At 45.4% G+C, this 16,293-nt stretch overlaps 1 protein-coding gene across 3 annotated transcripts in view; it reads left to right on the plus strand.

Annotated features, from left to right (window-relative positions):
• SCYL1 (SCY1 like pseudokinase 1) overlaps positions 1-16,293 on the plus strand; it is an 846,426-nt gene that overhangs the window by 218,926 nt on the left and 611,207 nt on the right. For all 3 annotated transcript variants that reach the window (XM_069644735.1, XM_069644736.1, XM_069644734.1), the window contains exon 6: positions 7,721-7,876. In XM_069644735.1, coding sequence (XP_069500836.1) covers positions 7,721-7,876 — 156 coding nt within the window. The remainder of the gene's footprint in view (positions 1-7,720; positions 7,877-16,293) is intronic.

A 16,293-nucleotide genomic window follows, 5' to 3' on the forward strand; every position in this document is an offset into this window, starting at 1 on the left:
TGTCTGGAGGGAGGAGAATGGCCTGAATGCACTGTGAGCCTGGTTGGCTGCCTGCCTGCATGAATGTTCTTCTGAATGATTGGTTGCCTGAGTGTGACCCAGCAGAGTGAATGAGAGACCGAACAGTATATCTGGGGACCTCTCACTGATGGAAATCGTTCAGAAGCTGAAGTCGAAACTGATGCTTGATCTCGAAAGCCGAGCCCAAAGAAGAAGGTTGACTGCTGTTACCTTCAACGCAATCTGAAAGCTGCTGTGCCGTCCAGGACTGATCCAAGAGAGTACCTGACTAGGAGACCTCTCCCCGAGCTACGAGGCACCATCGTGCACCGCGAACCTTCGCCGAAGCGCCCTGGTAGTCCGCCTTCGAAAGACTGTCAACCGGAGACTGGGACCGCCGAGGAGAACGAAGAGAAGCACCGGACAGCTGCCCACTGTCGGCGACCAGGGTTCGCAGGTTTGCTATAACTGCTGAAAGCCCGTCGAAGCTGTGTTGCCCAGAAGCGGGAATCGCTTGACGATGAGCTGCCGCCGACCAGATCCGCAAAGCTCCATTGATTAAGACACTTTGAATTCAAGGACCCTCTAGTCAGCACCGCCATCCGCTTTGTCCCGCCGGAGAAAGTTGAGGCTGCTGACACACGGAGAAGCATCCGCCGGTCGGATTCCCGCCACCCGAACACTGCAGAGACGCCGAAGACTCGACGCTCTTGCTGGCCCAAAGATCTTCATAGACTCTTTTGCGGCAACAAACTATCGTCGTCGAGGTGCACCGTACGCCTAGTCTCTGCAGGACGTCCACGACCGATCGTCGAGCACCGCCAGGACCAAAGCTACCGCCTCAATGCCTTTGGTCAGCATTTCTTCAAGGGATCTGGACGATCCGTGGCTCCTGCCTTAAAGGAAGCCATTCAAGAAGGATCTGTCGACGACCCAACGTCAAACTATGCTATTCCGGGTATATTGGGGGTGGTAGAACTAGTAAAAAGGAAATAAGACTCATATAAAAATATATGGACTGGACGTGTATTATATCTTTATTTACAGGTTGCCCAGGTGGGGGGGGGGGGTTCCTCGCACAGAACTGTCTTGGGTTGGGGGCCAGTATTCTGCCTATTGTTTAACCAACCTGCTTTCCTCCTATGTCTATTGTTGGTTCACTTTATGAAATGATTTGTATGACATTTGAACCGCGTACAGTTGATGCATTTTAATGGAATCAAGGAGTAATTGTGGTACCACATAGAAACTGTTTATATATGCCATTTTAGATTAATCTAAGAACTAAGTGTGTAATTGTGATTGTATAAATAACTTGAGCCTATTTTATATAAAGAACTGTGTTATCACTAACATAGTGGGTGGACATTCCTTTGTGGGTGCTTGGGGACTACACTGTACTTAAGAACCAGCCTGCATCTCCTCCTGAGAGCTTAAGCCTTGGTTGCTCGTCCACAGCTACCCAACAGAGAACCTTTGGTTAGGGTGCTCCGTGCCTCTACTCTGCCATATAGAGAGCAGGAGTACAGATACCCCTCTCCGGTCTTTACACTCGCGTCTGTAGCAAATAGCACCACGCGGTCTCTCGGATACCACTCTGGACTTTCCTCGCATCTGGGGTCCAGCACTCTGTTGAGGTGGCTCAGACTTGGCCAGTCCTGCTTTCTGGGAGTCCGGAGTATATTCCTGGGGCTTGGGTCGGACTTAGACACTCATTCGATTCTGGTGTTCCTCTCCCAGGCACTTTGGTTCCTGCAGCAGCAATGGAAGTACAGCCAGCTTCGAGAGGATTTCCAGATGAGCTCGTGTTGGGGTCGAATGGTCCTACCAGCCCAAGGGGAGAAGTTGTCCTTTGCAGGTCTTCTCTAGTTGAGGTGAATTCGGAGCTTCAGCACAGCAGCAGGGAAAAACAGTCCAGGAGTTGCTTCAGGCGCCTCTTCCAAGTTCTTCTACGGATTCTTCGTCCAATGGTCGACTCTGCCTTCCAAGCCAGAAAGCCTCACCTTTTATGCAGCTTTCCCACATTAATTTGCATCCTAGCTGTCAATCACACAGCAGGGTCGCTGTCCTCCGAGGACAATCACCAATCACCATTGGGTGCATTCCTGTAACCGAAAAGACTATGCATAGGGAGTTTTGGGAACCTCCCTCACTTCCTGCCCATGCCAGACACGCTGGAGCCAGAGGCAGGCTTCACTCGTGAATCCTGCCAAAGACAAAACGAACAAACGGACCAAACCTGGTTTGGCGCGCAGAGTAAATCTCAAGAAGGACCTTTTCAATAAGAAATGGCTAAAAAACCAAACAAAGGGGGGGTCTGGGAATCTCTCTACCAGCACAAACACAGCCTAATGACCTGTTCTTGGGTGAATAACCCCTGGGAGAGACTCTACCAAGTCTTTAGCTCACTGTCCCTTTCACAGTGAAGAAATTTCCCCGCAGATCAGCCTTTGTCCTGCCCAGGGGCAGTCCAGCGCCGAAATGCTAGGCAATTCTCATCTGAACAAGAGTACCAACAGTAACCCCATACACGTGTTTCAGCCCTGTTGGGCATCAGTGAGGTGAAACTGTTGCCTCTCTAAGAACAGTGAACAAGGGGTCCACGTCTGGATCGCCCTGTTAATTTAGGGTGAGACCCAAAGTTAATTTATGCAAAACAAAGAAGGGGGTCTGGGAATCTCTCTACCAGCACGAACACAGCCTAATGTTTCCCAGAACCTTTCACAGAGAACGTATGGTGTGGACGCCATCTGAAAGTCTTTAAAACGAGACCAGAACTTCGGATTGTAATCCAATTTAGTAAACTAAACATCAGTGGCCAGTTGGCGTTGCATAATGAATGTTTGTGATGGGAGTATTTGGATCAAGGGGCAAGAGTAGTAAAACAGGCTTCTTTTTCTTCGTATGATTATGAAGATCGCCTTCTCATGGCACCCCTATCCTTCCGATAAGCTAGCTTTTTTTTTCAAATGAGACAGATGATTGTTACGAGATTTATTAAACAAGATTGGTTTGTTTAGATAAGGACTTTGCGTTATGTTCTTAATGTCCCAATTATGCTGCGCCAACCAGGATTCTAATGATGGTTGATTCACTTATAGGATGTTATTGACCCTCGTTACCATTTTTCCCATCCATGTTATGCGATTTCCCTGTGAATTAACTCTGGTAGCAGCGTTCATGCAAACTCTAAGGCTAGGTGGTGCAGCATTTACAGTCCAAGTTAATAATGTGTGACTGCTCATGTTGTTTGCATTTTGACTGAACCACAGCGTTACAGGATGTACAGCCTAGCCCATACATAGTCAACACCTTTTTGCAATTCCGATCAAGTTTACCCAATATACATTTGTTTAGGTGGAGATCTTTTACATTTAAATCGCCTGCATTTAAATCGCCCCCAATTAATATCAAGCCTTTCAGATATGTCTTGTACCAAAGTGTGAGTATTTCTCCTATTACGTTTTGAGTTCTTTTTATGGATGCTCCATTCGGTGCGCCATGAACATTAATTATCAGCGTTCTGACTAATGTTTTATGAGTCAACAAACATGGCTGATAATACATGAGGAGGGCAGATGTTAAAAGGAAATGTTTCTAACTGGTAATTGGCATTTGTTCCAATCGCCACACCTCCGTTCGATCGTCCCCAAACTGTAGGTGTTGCTGAATGATGTGATATCCATCGATATACAATTCTTGTTGGCCCAGGTTTCCTGCAACATAAATAAATCTGAGGCCATTATCAAGGAATGCCCCAGTGGAGGGGCGAGGAAGGATTTATAACCTTGCGTATTCCATGATATCCAGTTTAAAATGTGTTTAGAGGCTGGATATCAATTGCTATTACCTATGACCGTTTCTGTAATCCACTTTTCAATCTCCCTGAAATTCTCAACTTTTTTGTCTTCATGTGATTGGAAAGCTAACAAAGTGGCACGCTCAGTATAATCTGCTGGTAAAACACTTGACCTATCAGAAGCCACAATGGGTTGAGGCATGCCCATGGGCAATAGTTTAATGATTTTCTGGCACATGGTTAATTGAAACCCCATAGATTCCAGGGCAGCGGCGCAAGATTTTAGTAATATCACCAACAACACAGAGGTAAATTCATTTCTGGCCCAATTTGAAGAACTGCCTATCCCAGGCAGTTCTATGTGTACAATGTCTTCTGTGCTAATCATTCTCACTTGGTTGATCTTGTTAAATAAGTCCAGACTATGATTACGATTCAGGAAAGGACTAGAGTTGGTGGGATAAAGTTCCTCCAGCTTAACGCATTTCCTCAGCAGTCACGTATCGTCGTCATTCATAAGCATTTTTTCCAGAATGGGAGTTCAAAATCCATGTTCAGATGGAATAAAAGTCGCCACTGTGGGTATAGGGAGATGAGTAGCAGCAAAAGCTTGATTCAGCCGGAAAGGAGCTACTAGTACTTTGTGAGTTCTCAATGATCGGGGGACCAATGGCCAATGATGGAACTTGTAGTTCTGGCATTTGTGAGTCAGTAGCAGGGCAGGCGTGAGTTTGCAACTGAAACTGCGATGCCATAGAACTAATAGGAGGTGGTTGTAGCCTTCGGTACATAGGGCCCTGGAGTTGGACTTGTCTAGTCGTGCCATTCATTCATCAATTGATCGATTGTTTGATTTGTTATTTATAATGCGCCTATACACAAGTGTTTCAAAGCGCAATTAACTCTGGTAGCAATGTGGGAGTCGCCACAGTTTTTGTATTTGGGTTTGGGGCTCTCATATATGGTTATTTCATCAGAAGGAGAAGGGGGTATAAGGATTTCTTCATAATCCCAGTCAGGGAGTGGGGCAAGTTGCGAATGTACAACAGTTTTGCTCACTCTTTGCTGCTGTGATTCATTTTGCGTAATCGCCATTGTGGCCATATTAATGTGTCCTGAAACCTTTGATGTGAGAGACGGATTTTGATCCGAAAGAGCAAGATGGTTAGGTGGAGTTCCATCAAAACGTAAAGAACAGGCTGCATTAGGCGGGTGGTAGTTCCCTAAAATAGCGTTGACTACCTTAGACAAAATGTATTTGAAATCTTGCTATTCTTTTGCGATGGTCGAACATAGGGTAAATAGGGCATCGACACTTGATGCAATTACATTTAGAGTAGGAACAGGCGAGGATTCCTCAGCCAGGGAAGCTATTTCAGATGGAGAATCGGAGTCGACCTCACTGTCTCTCTCAGAACCCGAAAAGTCTGAAGATTCAGAGGAAGAGACCAGAGTTATGAGAGCTGGTGTGGCCAAGAGATTAATCCCAATTATGTTGTCAACAGATACTGGGTCGGACAGTTCTTCCTCCACCAAATGATACTCGCTGTAGACCAATATACATATTTAGTTGAGTTACCATTGTCAATTGTGTGGGAAAAACATTGGCCAGTAACATCAGTGTTGGATTGCAAAAGTGAGGATTCGATTGCGACCTCTGCCGTAGTTGAAGATGGAACAGCGTAAAAAAAAAACGTAATTGTAGGCTGTGTTCCAATACTCCCATCAAGCCTGCCTTTTTGTGTAAGAATCTTTGTATTTTACCTGACCTATGGAGTCTATATTCCTCCATAACTCTTAAAGGCATTTCTATTTTACTATTGTAGCACACAGCTCCTTATGGGCAGTGTTGCTGGGGACCCTTGGGGTCTTCCTTTGAGATTATTTCTCTATATCCTAGAGTTTCTACAGTTCTGGATAGAAAGATACTTAGTATCACTCCAAAAACGTTATAGTCTGAGAGATTGGCACACACCACCTTATGTGGAGTACCAAAGGGATACCAAGTATCCCTCTTCTCTCTGCTCCTGTGACTTTTTAGTTACATAGACAATCTCCTAGTTATGGCGGGTGGCAGTGGACGTGTTCTACCAACTATTGTGTGATTTTTCTACCGCAGGCTATGTCCATAGCCTCTCAAGTGCACAATAGGGGCACTTGTGTACGAGCGCAATAGAAATAAAATATCAATATCACCCAAGTACCAATTTGGGGCCTCCCTTCCTTTTTTGCCATTTCTTGCATGGTTTTTCTTTGTTAGCCCTTCTTCTACCATTCTGGGGAGGGGAAGGCCTGTGTGTGTTAACTTTGGCGGGAACCCTTGGGTGTCCCCGCCTAGGCACCAGATTGTCTGGGCAGGCAGGAAGTAGGTGAGGAGTTTTCCACTTAGACGCCCTCATCAGAGTGTGGGACTGCAGGAACTGAAGAAGATTGATCTGGCGAATCACGTCCTTTGTTGGTGCTGCAGAAAAGGCACCAAAACCGCAGAGTGACCAAAGAAATGATGAAAGCTGTGTGAGAGGTTCTCCCTCGAGACTGCTGCTAAAAGATACTGTCCATTGTGCTGCCTTTCATCATCAGACCAATCAATCCAGAGGTCGGGTCCAGTGCTGCAACCACGCGGACCATCCACCACAATCGTTTCCTTGAAAACTAAGATACTGTGGGGGAAAAAGTTATTGCTTACCCTATTCCAGAAAGTCGCTCCAGAGCGTTGGAGTGCACATAGAAGTGTCCAGGGCAACACCCTCTTACCTCCCACTCGAGCCGCTGCTTGTGTCCCTTGAGCGACTCCTTTAACAGGGTCTCCAACATTGGGTAAATATTCTTGTATCTTCTTTCCTAGATATTAGAAAGTCCACAGGAACATTTGACTTCTGCTGATTTTCAAGACTTTAAGCCTCTCCGAACGGCCTTTTAGCTAGTCTTGCTGTTTTCAGGAACCTGAAGCTCTGCTAGGATAACCCTAACCAACTGTTTTCCTCCCCAAAAATCACGATTTTATATGTGTATGCTGACTAAATGCAATTACCGTATTACTTTGTGGGTGTGCGTTCTTACCAATAGTACGGTAGACCTCTCTAACTCCTGTAACAATTGTGCGCGTTCAGCAACTACGAACTAAGAAGTGGCCTTTTGAAAGTATTGTAAAGTAAACCAATGTGTGCTGGTTTATTGTATTTAACAGTGACTCGTGTAAATATAATCTATATTTTAATATAAATGTACGTGTACGTGTTTCTTTGTGCATTACTAGCTAGGCTCAGTGTACTTACTTCAGCTCACATCTTCCTCTTAAAATGAGACTGACTGCTCTGCCACTCTACCGAGGTTTCTGAGTAGTACAGACTGATACTAAGAGTTGGGGATCTACAAACCACTGGGATAGCTTACTAAAGTCTTACCTTCAAGTGGGACTTAAGGAAAACACCCGTAACAGTATGTTAGGTGGCTTTGATACCTGTGTGGGCTCAGGCAGAAATGTTCCATACATGGTTCTGGTGCACAGGGCCAGTCATACAGGCCAAATCAGCTGATAACTCCAAACAGAGGGCCATAAGCCCTTGTTAAATGCCTCTACAGCCTTTACCGAAGTCGTGAAATGTGAAAGTAAAATTCGTGTAGTGGTTTGTGGGACCACCTTATGTCTTTGTGTCAAAATAAGAAACCCGGGCCAAGATCCCAGTCTGGAAAAACACTTTTAAAAAAAGAACGTTTGAAAGCATTAACTCAACTATTTCTACTGCCGGTGCTATTATCTGGGTTTTGATTATTCTGATTTAATTGTATATGTACTACTTGTAAAAAAACAAATTCTTCTCTGCAGAAGTTGTCTCTGCAACTCTTCTTATAGCAGGGAGCGTGTTATTTTGAAAGCTTTGATCCCGACTGATCCTAGTGTATTACCTTCCCATTATGCAGATCCCCAAGCTCCTTCTTCCACATTACTGTGAGCTGGTAGGAGCGAACCCCAAAATTCGACCAAATCCTGCCAAGTTTCTTCAGAACTGCTGCGGTCCTAATGGCTTCATGAGCAATAGCTTTGTGGAAACCAACCTTTTCCTGGAGGAGATTCAGGTGAGTGTTCAACTAATGGTGTCATGAAATAGTAGCGATCCTCCTACTTGGTCAGCTTTTTCTATTCGTGTGTGACTGTCACTTGTCTACTTTCTTTGAAGGTGCTGGTTTCTGTTTGCCATTGAGTTTGCCATTCATTTCCACTGTGTACGTGTGTGTTATTGGGCATTTGCTTCATAGTTACTGTTTGTGAACTTGCTCCCCTGATCCTTATATGCATATGCCTCTCTGCCTTGTACTTCCTTATGCTTTTCTGGTCTTTGTTTGTAGCGACTCCTTCTGTCAGTATTTATTGATCTTTAGGTGTGGCAATGACTGGGCATGTTAGATCGCCTAATATTGTCTACTGTTGTGAGCCAAATGGTTCCCACAAAAGGCACAAAACAAATGTCTGTTTTGGTATGTTGTGTTATTAGGATTTCAATGGTACATTGCTACCATTGGCATGGCCTCCAAGTAGTCTGGCGGATCTTGAAGAGAGTGGATGAGCTATGTTAGCTAGCAGCAGAGGGAAAAAGAAATTGCAGTGCTTTGTGTTGATAGTACAGATTTAATTCACCCTGAGGTCTTGCGTGCTTGAAAACTTTCTAGGTGTGTTCTGTTAGGAACATTGAGGACTTTATATCCAAGGGGGAACATTGTGCTTGAAGTGTGGGCATGTGTTAGCTGGGGACTGGGTGTGTCACTTGGTGTTAGAGGTGTAGAATTGTCTGGGGACAGGATGTTTTAACAGCACTATTCGGGTATTTGAGTTTGAGTCTAGTGAGTACAGTGGAGAAATAGTGTTATTTGATAACAAGAAAACTGAAGGGCCAACCAATGACTCATTAGATGCAAACGCATGATGCCATTGTTGATTGCATTGTGATGGGAGGGCTATAGCTTCTTCATGATTGTTGCGTGTTGGGCAAGATTGTGTGCAGTATCTTTTGGAAGACTACAGCAACCCTGACCTCCTGGCAATAGGAACCCAACCTTTGGTATAAGTCTGTACTACACAGGTTGGTAGTGTGGCTGAGCAGCCAGGCATATCTCAAGAGGGGTCACTGTGAGCAGTAGGGTTGTAACAGAGTTTCACAGTGGCAGTTATTCAAATAAACACTTATTCTCAAGGTTTCTTGATTAAACAATTATTCATTTATCTAACAGTCAGTTCTGTAAGCCTTCTTAAGAAGGGAGCAATCTGTATAACAATTATAATACACTTCAAAACACACTCTGTTTCTCTAAATCAGATGGTACCCATTGGGGATGGCGCAGAGACACTTCCTACAACCTCAGGTGACTTAAATAGCTAGGACACTGTGGACATTGATTTCTCACTGGTACATTTAGAGCAATATTGAGTTTGGGTGCAAAGGGTAATATAGGGGAATAAGGTTAACAAATAATTCATAAACTGGTAAGTACTTTTAAAACCCTCTATTGCAAAGTAAATGAACCCTTTCCTGGGGAAAGGCAAAAGCACAAAGCCAGAGGTAGAAGAGTCTCTTAGGGAGCCAGGACAGTCAATGTTAGTTGAACAAAGTCTAGGGGCGCTGAAGATCTTCTTTGTAGGTCAGTAAAAGTCTTGCACAATGTTTTTAGAAAGGTAGAAAGCTTTGTAGAAATAAGATTTACTTGAAGGGCCACAAGCTGGGAGGCTTGTGAGGGGCAAAGCAGTAAGCAACTCTGCAAAGGCAACCAAGACCAGTCTCAACTGAGAACAAGTAATGCTACACAACAAGACAGAAGTCCTCTTAGGGTTACACAGTACCTTTAGGTTAGAAGTTATGGTTCCAGCTGGCTTCTGTTCCTATGTGGCTCTGCAGATCCTGTTGTTCCTATGCCTCAGTCGTGGGGACAAGAGGGAGGACTTCTGGTCGGCGTCAGCATTGGGCAAACTTCAATTCAGCGGCACTTCGCGGTTTCAGCACCTCGCCGCTGACAGCAAATAGCACCACTGCGGTTCCCGGATACCACTTCAGACTTTCCTCGAATCTGGGGTCCAGCACTCTGTTGAGGTGGCTCAGGCTTGGTCAGTCCTGCTTCAGGGAAGTCTGGAGGATCTTCCTGGCACTCGGGTCAGACTTAAAAGCAATGCACTCGATCTGGAGATCCTCTCCCTGGCACTTCGGTTCCAGCAGCACTGGAAGTACAGCCAGCTCCGAGAGGATGTCCAAACGAGTTCACTTTGGAGTTGATTGGTCTCACCAACTCAAGGGGAGAAGTCGTCCTTGCAGGGCTTCTCTAGTTGAAACGAAATTGGAGTTTCAGCACAGCAGCAGGGCTTCACCGGGCAAACTAACAGTCCAGGAGCTGTAGCAGGCATCCTCTTCAAGTTCTTCTTTGGATTCCTTAGTCCAGTGGTCGACTCTGCCTCCAAGTCAAAAACCTCACCTTTTATGCAGGATTCTCCCATTCATTCCAGCCTAGCTATCAATCACACAGCACGGTGGCTGTCCTTGCCGGACAGCTGGGTGCCGGACAGCCAGCCAGCCAATCACCTTTTGGGTGCATTCCTGTAACCAAGGGGGTTAAGCACAGGGAGTTTCGGGCACCTCCCGAACTTCCTGCCCCTGCCAGACATGCTGGAGCCAGAGGCAGGCTTCACTTGTGAATCCCGCCAAAGACAAAATGAACAAATGAACAAAGGGACCAAACCTGGTTTGGTGCACAGAGTAAATCTTAAGAAGGACCTTTCCAGTAAGAAATGGCAAAAAACAGACTGGGCCATTTTGACAAAATGGGCACCCTTCAGTGTCTTACTGCAGCTGCGAACGCAGCCCGCGATAAGAACACACAATGGTAGTTAAAAGTAAACCACTGCCACCAGCCATTAATTGTAGAAAGGGTAACATAAAAATGCTACATGAGAAACTAGACAAAGGGCATACTAAGTAACCCCCTCCAACACCCTACGATAGTGTGTGATGGGTGTAGAAAGTTTCAAAATGTAAGTAAAGTCAATTTCACTTTACTGCTCTTGGAAACAGTAGTTTATCCAAAAGAAGGTATTTAGACCTTTGGGAAATCTGAAAGACTTCCCTTTGCCACTGCACTCAAGGTGCTATGTGTCACAATGTAAAAAGATGATGCCTATGTGGAGTTCAAAGTCAAAAGAAACACAGGGCCTCATTACACGGAAGGCGGTAATGGTTAACGGCCACCGTTAATGGTAACGGTGACCGTTAACCATTACCGCCTTACTACGAGGTCCCTTAGCGGGTTGGTGCTTTAACGCCTGCTTTTTGCAGGCGTTAAAAACCAACCCGCTAAGGGACCTCGGAGCTAATTACGGCACCGCAAAATTGCGGTGCCGTAATTAGCGACTTCCCCATTCCCATAGAGCCCTATGGGGCAGAAATGGGAATGGGGAAGGGCAATGGCGGAAGGGGGATTTACCGCCCCTCCAACCTTGGAATGGGGCGGTAAATCCCCTTTCCGCCAAGGCGGTGCCGGTAATTTACCGGCATGAGCCATGGCGCTAATAGCGCCATGGCTCACCGCCTTCCGTGTAATGAGGCCCACAGAGTCCAAATCACAGAAAAATACATGCGAGAGTGGTAGAAATTAAAAGTCCAAAAGTCCAGCAAAAGAGCTGGGGGTCTCTAAGGTAGAAGGGAATTAGCACATTTCTGAGAATTCTCCCTAACATTGCGATATGATTATCTGTGTTGCGATTTTGACATTAAAAGAGGGGGGTCATGCCCAAGGGTGTTGTCATATTCTAGTCAATGGTATCTTTCTCAAAGTGCTCAATAATTAAATAAAAGAAAACATTTTGCATGAATATTAATTTAAACATTAAGTAAATGAAATCCAGAGAACTGCAAATAGCACTGACATTTAAATGTGAACCAAAGAAAAATGCTCCAGTGTTGAGCGAGAATTCCTATTTTGTGGGTTATGGGGACATTTATTGGGATTCATAACCTTTTTCCTTATACCCGCTTTCTTTTTGGTTCTCTGATCTCTTTTCGGTGGCCAGAGGGACTTCTCCTGAAGTCACCCTGCCATTACATCCCGTTTGACCTTCTGAGAGGTACATGGTATTAGGTTGCCCATAAGGTGCCCAATACCGGAGTTGACTCCCAGGATCCCCATTTTTGCTCTAGGGTAATTTTATCATCTTACAGAGATTTTATGATCTAGGTTGTGTCAGCTATACTTTTGCTTTGGCTTCACAATGGGTGCAAGCAATTTTATTGCATTGGGAGCCCAATGCACCATTTTGGTAGCCATTTGGGTACCAATGGGTTTTTATGAATCCTGTCCTATGCTATGCCATTTTTGTGTTTCAGGGCCTTCCTTTTTCCAGGTGATCATGAGCAGCAGCTTTCCCAGGCAAGTGTATGACTTATAAGGACTTTCCCGAGCTGAGAAGGCAGGAAGAAGGCCAAAATACAATAAAGCCAAGGAACCAGTGAAACTATTGTGGCATGGCCATTTTATAGCACTCACCACGTTTAGTAATCATATGTCGTGCATGCAAATGTGCGCATCAAAAATGATGCTATTAGGCAAGATTGTATGTAGTACCCTTTGGGTGCACTACAACAACCCTGACCTCCTGCCAATAGGAACCCAACCTTTGATGTAGGTTTGTAATACACAGGTTGGTAGTGTGTTGAGCAGCCAGGCTTATCTCAAGAGGGGTCACTGTGAGCTGTAGGGGAGTTGCATAGAGATCTACAGTGACTAGTATTCAAATAAACTCTTACACACAAGGTTTCGTGATTAAACAATTATTAATTTATTTAACAGTCAGTTAGAGTAAGGCTTCTTCAGAAGGGGGCAATATAAAGCAACACACAAATATACTTCAAAATACACACTCTTAGTTTTCTAAATCAATTGCTACCCTTTTGGGATGGCCCACAAGCACTACCTACACCCTCAAGTGACTTCAAAAGTTAGGGTGCTGGGGACATTAATATATCACTGTTGCATTTAGAATATTATTGAGCGGAGTCTCAAACGAAAAGAGGTTTCAGAATAAGACAAGGATTCACACAATTATTCTTAAGCAGGTAAGTACTTTCAAAATAACCATGCAATGCAAAGTCATTTAACCCCTTCCTGGAAGGAAGACACAACACATAACCAGAGCAAAGAGTCATTCAGGGAGCCAGCCAACGTTAAGTTAGCAAAAGTCAAGGTGAACTGAAGCACTTATTGCAGGTAAGTAAAAATCTTGAACAATGTTTTAGAAGTCTCTGTAGAATAAGAAGAAATCAAAGTAGGGCCACAAGCTGATTAGGCTTGTGAGGTAAAGAAGCTGTTAGCAATTCTACAGATACAACCAAGACATGCCTCCAGCGAGGACAAGTGAGGTTACTCAACAAGAGGTAAGTTCTCTTGGACTGTACAGTACCTTTAGGTTGAAGAAAAGTGCAGCAGATGGCTCCTGTTCAGCTCTGCAGATCCTGTTGTTACTGGGCCTCGGTCGTGGGGACAAGAGGGAGGACTTCTGGGGACTTCTGCACTGCAATGGGACGGTCACCGACAGCAACCAGCAATCTTCAAACAAGTGGCACTTTGGTGTTTCAGCTACTCGTGTCTAACGAAAATAGCAACTCGGCGGTTCTTGGCTGTCGAGATGGGGTTTCCTTGCATCTGGGGTCCAGCACTCTGTTGAGGTGGCTAAGGCTCGGTCAGTCCTGCTTCCTGGGAGTCCGGAGGATCTTCCTGGAGCTCTTGGCCAGCACAATAGCAACGCACACGATCTGGTTTTTCCGCTCTCTGACTATTCGGTTCCAGCAGCAACTGCAGTGAAATTTCAACCAGCTCTGAGAGGATGTCCAGGTGGCTTACATTGGAGTTGATTAGTCTCACCAACTCAAGGGGAGAAGTTGTCCTTGGAGGGCTTCTCTAGTCGAAACGAAATTGGAATTTCAGCACAGCAGCAGGGCTTCACCGGGCAAACCAACAGTCCAGGAGCTGTAGCAGGCATCCTCTTCAAGTTCTTCTTCGGATTCCTTCATCCAGTGGTCGACTCTGCCTTCCAAGCCGAAAATCCTCGCCTTTTATGCAGGTTTCTCCCATTCATTCCAGTCTATCCGTCAGTCAGCTAGTCCTTGCCAGACAACCAGCTTGCCAATCACCTAAGAGTGCACCCTCCTCCTATCCCCCCCCCCTGCGGTGCCAAGAACCTTGGTGTCACCTTTGATTCCACACTCTCCTTCTCTGCCCACATCGCTGATGTATCAAAAGTCAAACTTCCTACTGCACCTCATCAGAGGTACTCTTCCTTTCCTTTCATTCCCCCAGAAGCTCACTGTCTCCCAAGCTCTGGTTCTCTCTAGGTTGGACTATTGCAACAGCCTTTTTCTTAATCTACCTACCTCTACTCTCCGCCCTTTGCAACTTATCCAGAATAGGACTATGAGACTTGTCCTTGGCCTCAAGCCCTGGGATTGTATCTCTCCAGCTCTGAAATCTCTCCATTGGCTCCCCGTGGATGCAAGGATTAAATTCAAAACCCTCTGCATTTTCCACAAGGCTTTCTGGGGCCTGGGTCCAATATACCTTCAGCTATCCCTCCGCAAATACCTCCCATCTCGAGCACTCCGCTCCTCTACCTCTAACTCCCTCAGGGTCAGTCGTTTCTCAAAGAAACGAACTTAGGGTAGATCTGTCTTTGGCTGGTGTCTCACTCTGGAACAGCCTCCCTGCCACTCTAAAACTTGAGGAGAACCATCTCCGGTTCCGGAAGCACCTCAAGACCTTCCTCTTTGCTTCTGCTTTCACCCCCCGTCTCCCCTGCTGATTCTACTCTCCCTCAGCACCATGCACCTGGCCACCCTCTTTCCTCCGGGCCCAGGTACCTGCTCCTCTTGCCACCCGCACGCACTGCTTCCGGGCCACCTCCTTGCACTGGGGTCTGTATCTGTACCCATACAGCTCCCCCCCACCCCCCTTTTTTTTCTTCCTGCACTTATCAGACCACCCAGCCTGCTGCCTTAAACCCAGCACTTGCCGGCTGCGCTCCCTCTGTTGCCTTTTTATTTATTAATTTATGATTTGGTTTTTTTTTTTCTCCTCCTCGCTCCGCACACTCCTTTTGTTCCCCCTTCCATGCACTTCTCTCCCTCTCCCTCTACCATGCACTTGCACGTTCTCAATGTCACTGGTTCTAGTAAGATTGTTGTTTTTGTTTCTCCCCTGTTCCCCTTCCCTTGCTCTTCCTCTGAAACACTTGTGTATGAGCGCGATAGAAATAAAATATCAATCAATTCCTGCCTTCTAGGAGACTAAGCACAGGGAGTTTCGGACACCTCCCTCGCTTCCTGCCCCCGCCAGACACCCTGGAGCCAGAGGCAGGCTTCACCCGTTAATCCCGACAAAGACCAAACGAACAAAGGGACCAAACCTGGTTTGGCACGCAGAGTAAATCTCAAGAAGGACCTTTCCACAAAGAATTGGCAAAAAAAGACGACTGGTGCAATTTTGACAAAATTTGCACCCTTGGGTGCTTTACTGCATCTGCGAACGCAGCCCTCGGTAAATGCACACCATGGTAGGTGAAAGTAAACCACTGCCACCAGCCATTCATTGAGGAAAGGGTAACATAATGTTAAATGAGAAACTAGACAAAGAGGATACTAGGTAACCCCTCCAGCACCCTATTGTAAGATGGTGTGTGCTGGGTCTTGCAAGTTACAAGTATAAGCAAAGTCAATTTGACTTCACTGTTCTTGGAAACAGTAGTTTATCCAAGAGACGGTATTTAAACCTTGGGAAATCTAAAAGACGTCCCTGTGCCACTGCACTGAAGGTGCTGTGTGACACAATGTAAAAAGATGATGTCTATGGAGTTTGTCAGACTCCACAACCAAAAGAAACAGTGTTCAAAATCACATTAAAATACATGAGAGAGTGGGTCTCTTACTCTTCAGGCATTAAAGTCCTGGAGTACAGCAAAAGAGCTGGGGGTCTCTAAGGTAGAGAGGATTTAGCACATTTCTGAGAATTCTCCCTAACATATGCAAAAACAGTTAAAATGTAACTGCTGCCACCAGCTTTTTTAAGGGAGATATACAATGTAACAAAACATGTGTAAAAACCTACGGTGATACAAAAGTATCCCCAGTGCACTGTACGCTGTTGTGTGCAATGTAAACATACTAGAATTGAAAAGAGAAAGTTTCCCAGCAGCATAGTCTGAAGGTCTGATTAGTTTCCCCATAGTAAATGAGTAAAAGGTAAGAGAAGTGAAGCTGAAGGCTTTACTTCCCTTCAAAATGTCAGACATGATCAAAAACTGAGCAAAACGAATGGGGTTCCATAGGAAACTATGGAGGGAAAGGTGCAAAAAGAAAATCTTTCCTAACACTCACCCTAAGTGTCTCTGATGTGTGACAGAGATTCCTGGGAAGCAAGTCTTTGCCATGTTTCCATGTTTCCATAGAGTTCTATTGGGGGTCCTCTTGTTC

The sequence above is a fragment of the Ambystoma mexicanum genome, chromosome 2p (genome assembly GCF_040938575.1).
Source record: "Ambystoma mexicanum isolate Mex_15411 chromosome 2p, UKY_AmexF1_1, whole genome shotgun sequence".
Lineage (NCBI taxonomy): Eukaryota > Metazoa > Chordata > Amphibia > Caudata > Ambystomatidae > Ambystoma > Ambystoma mexicanum.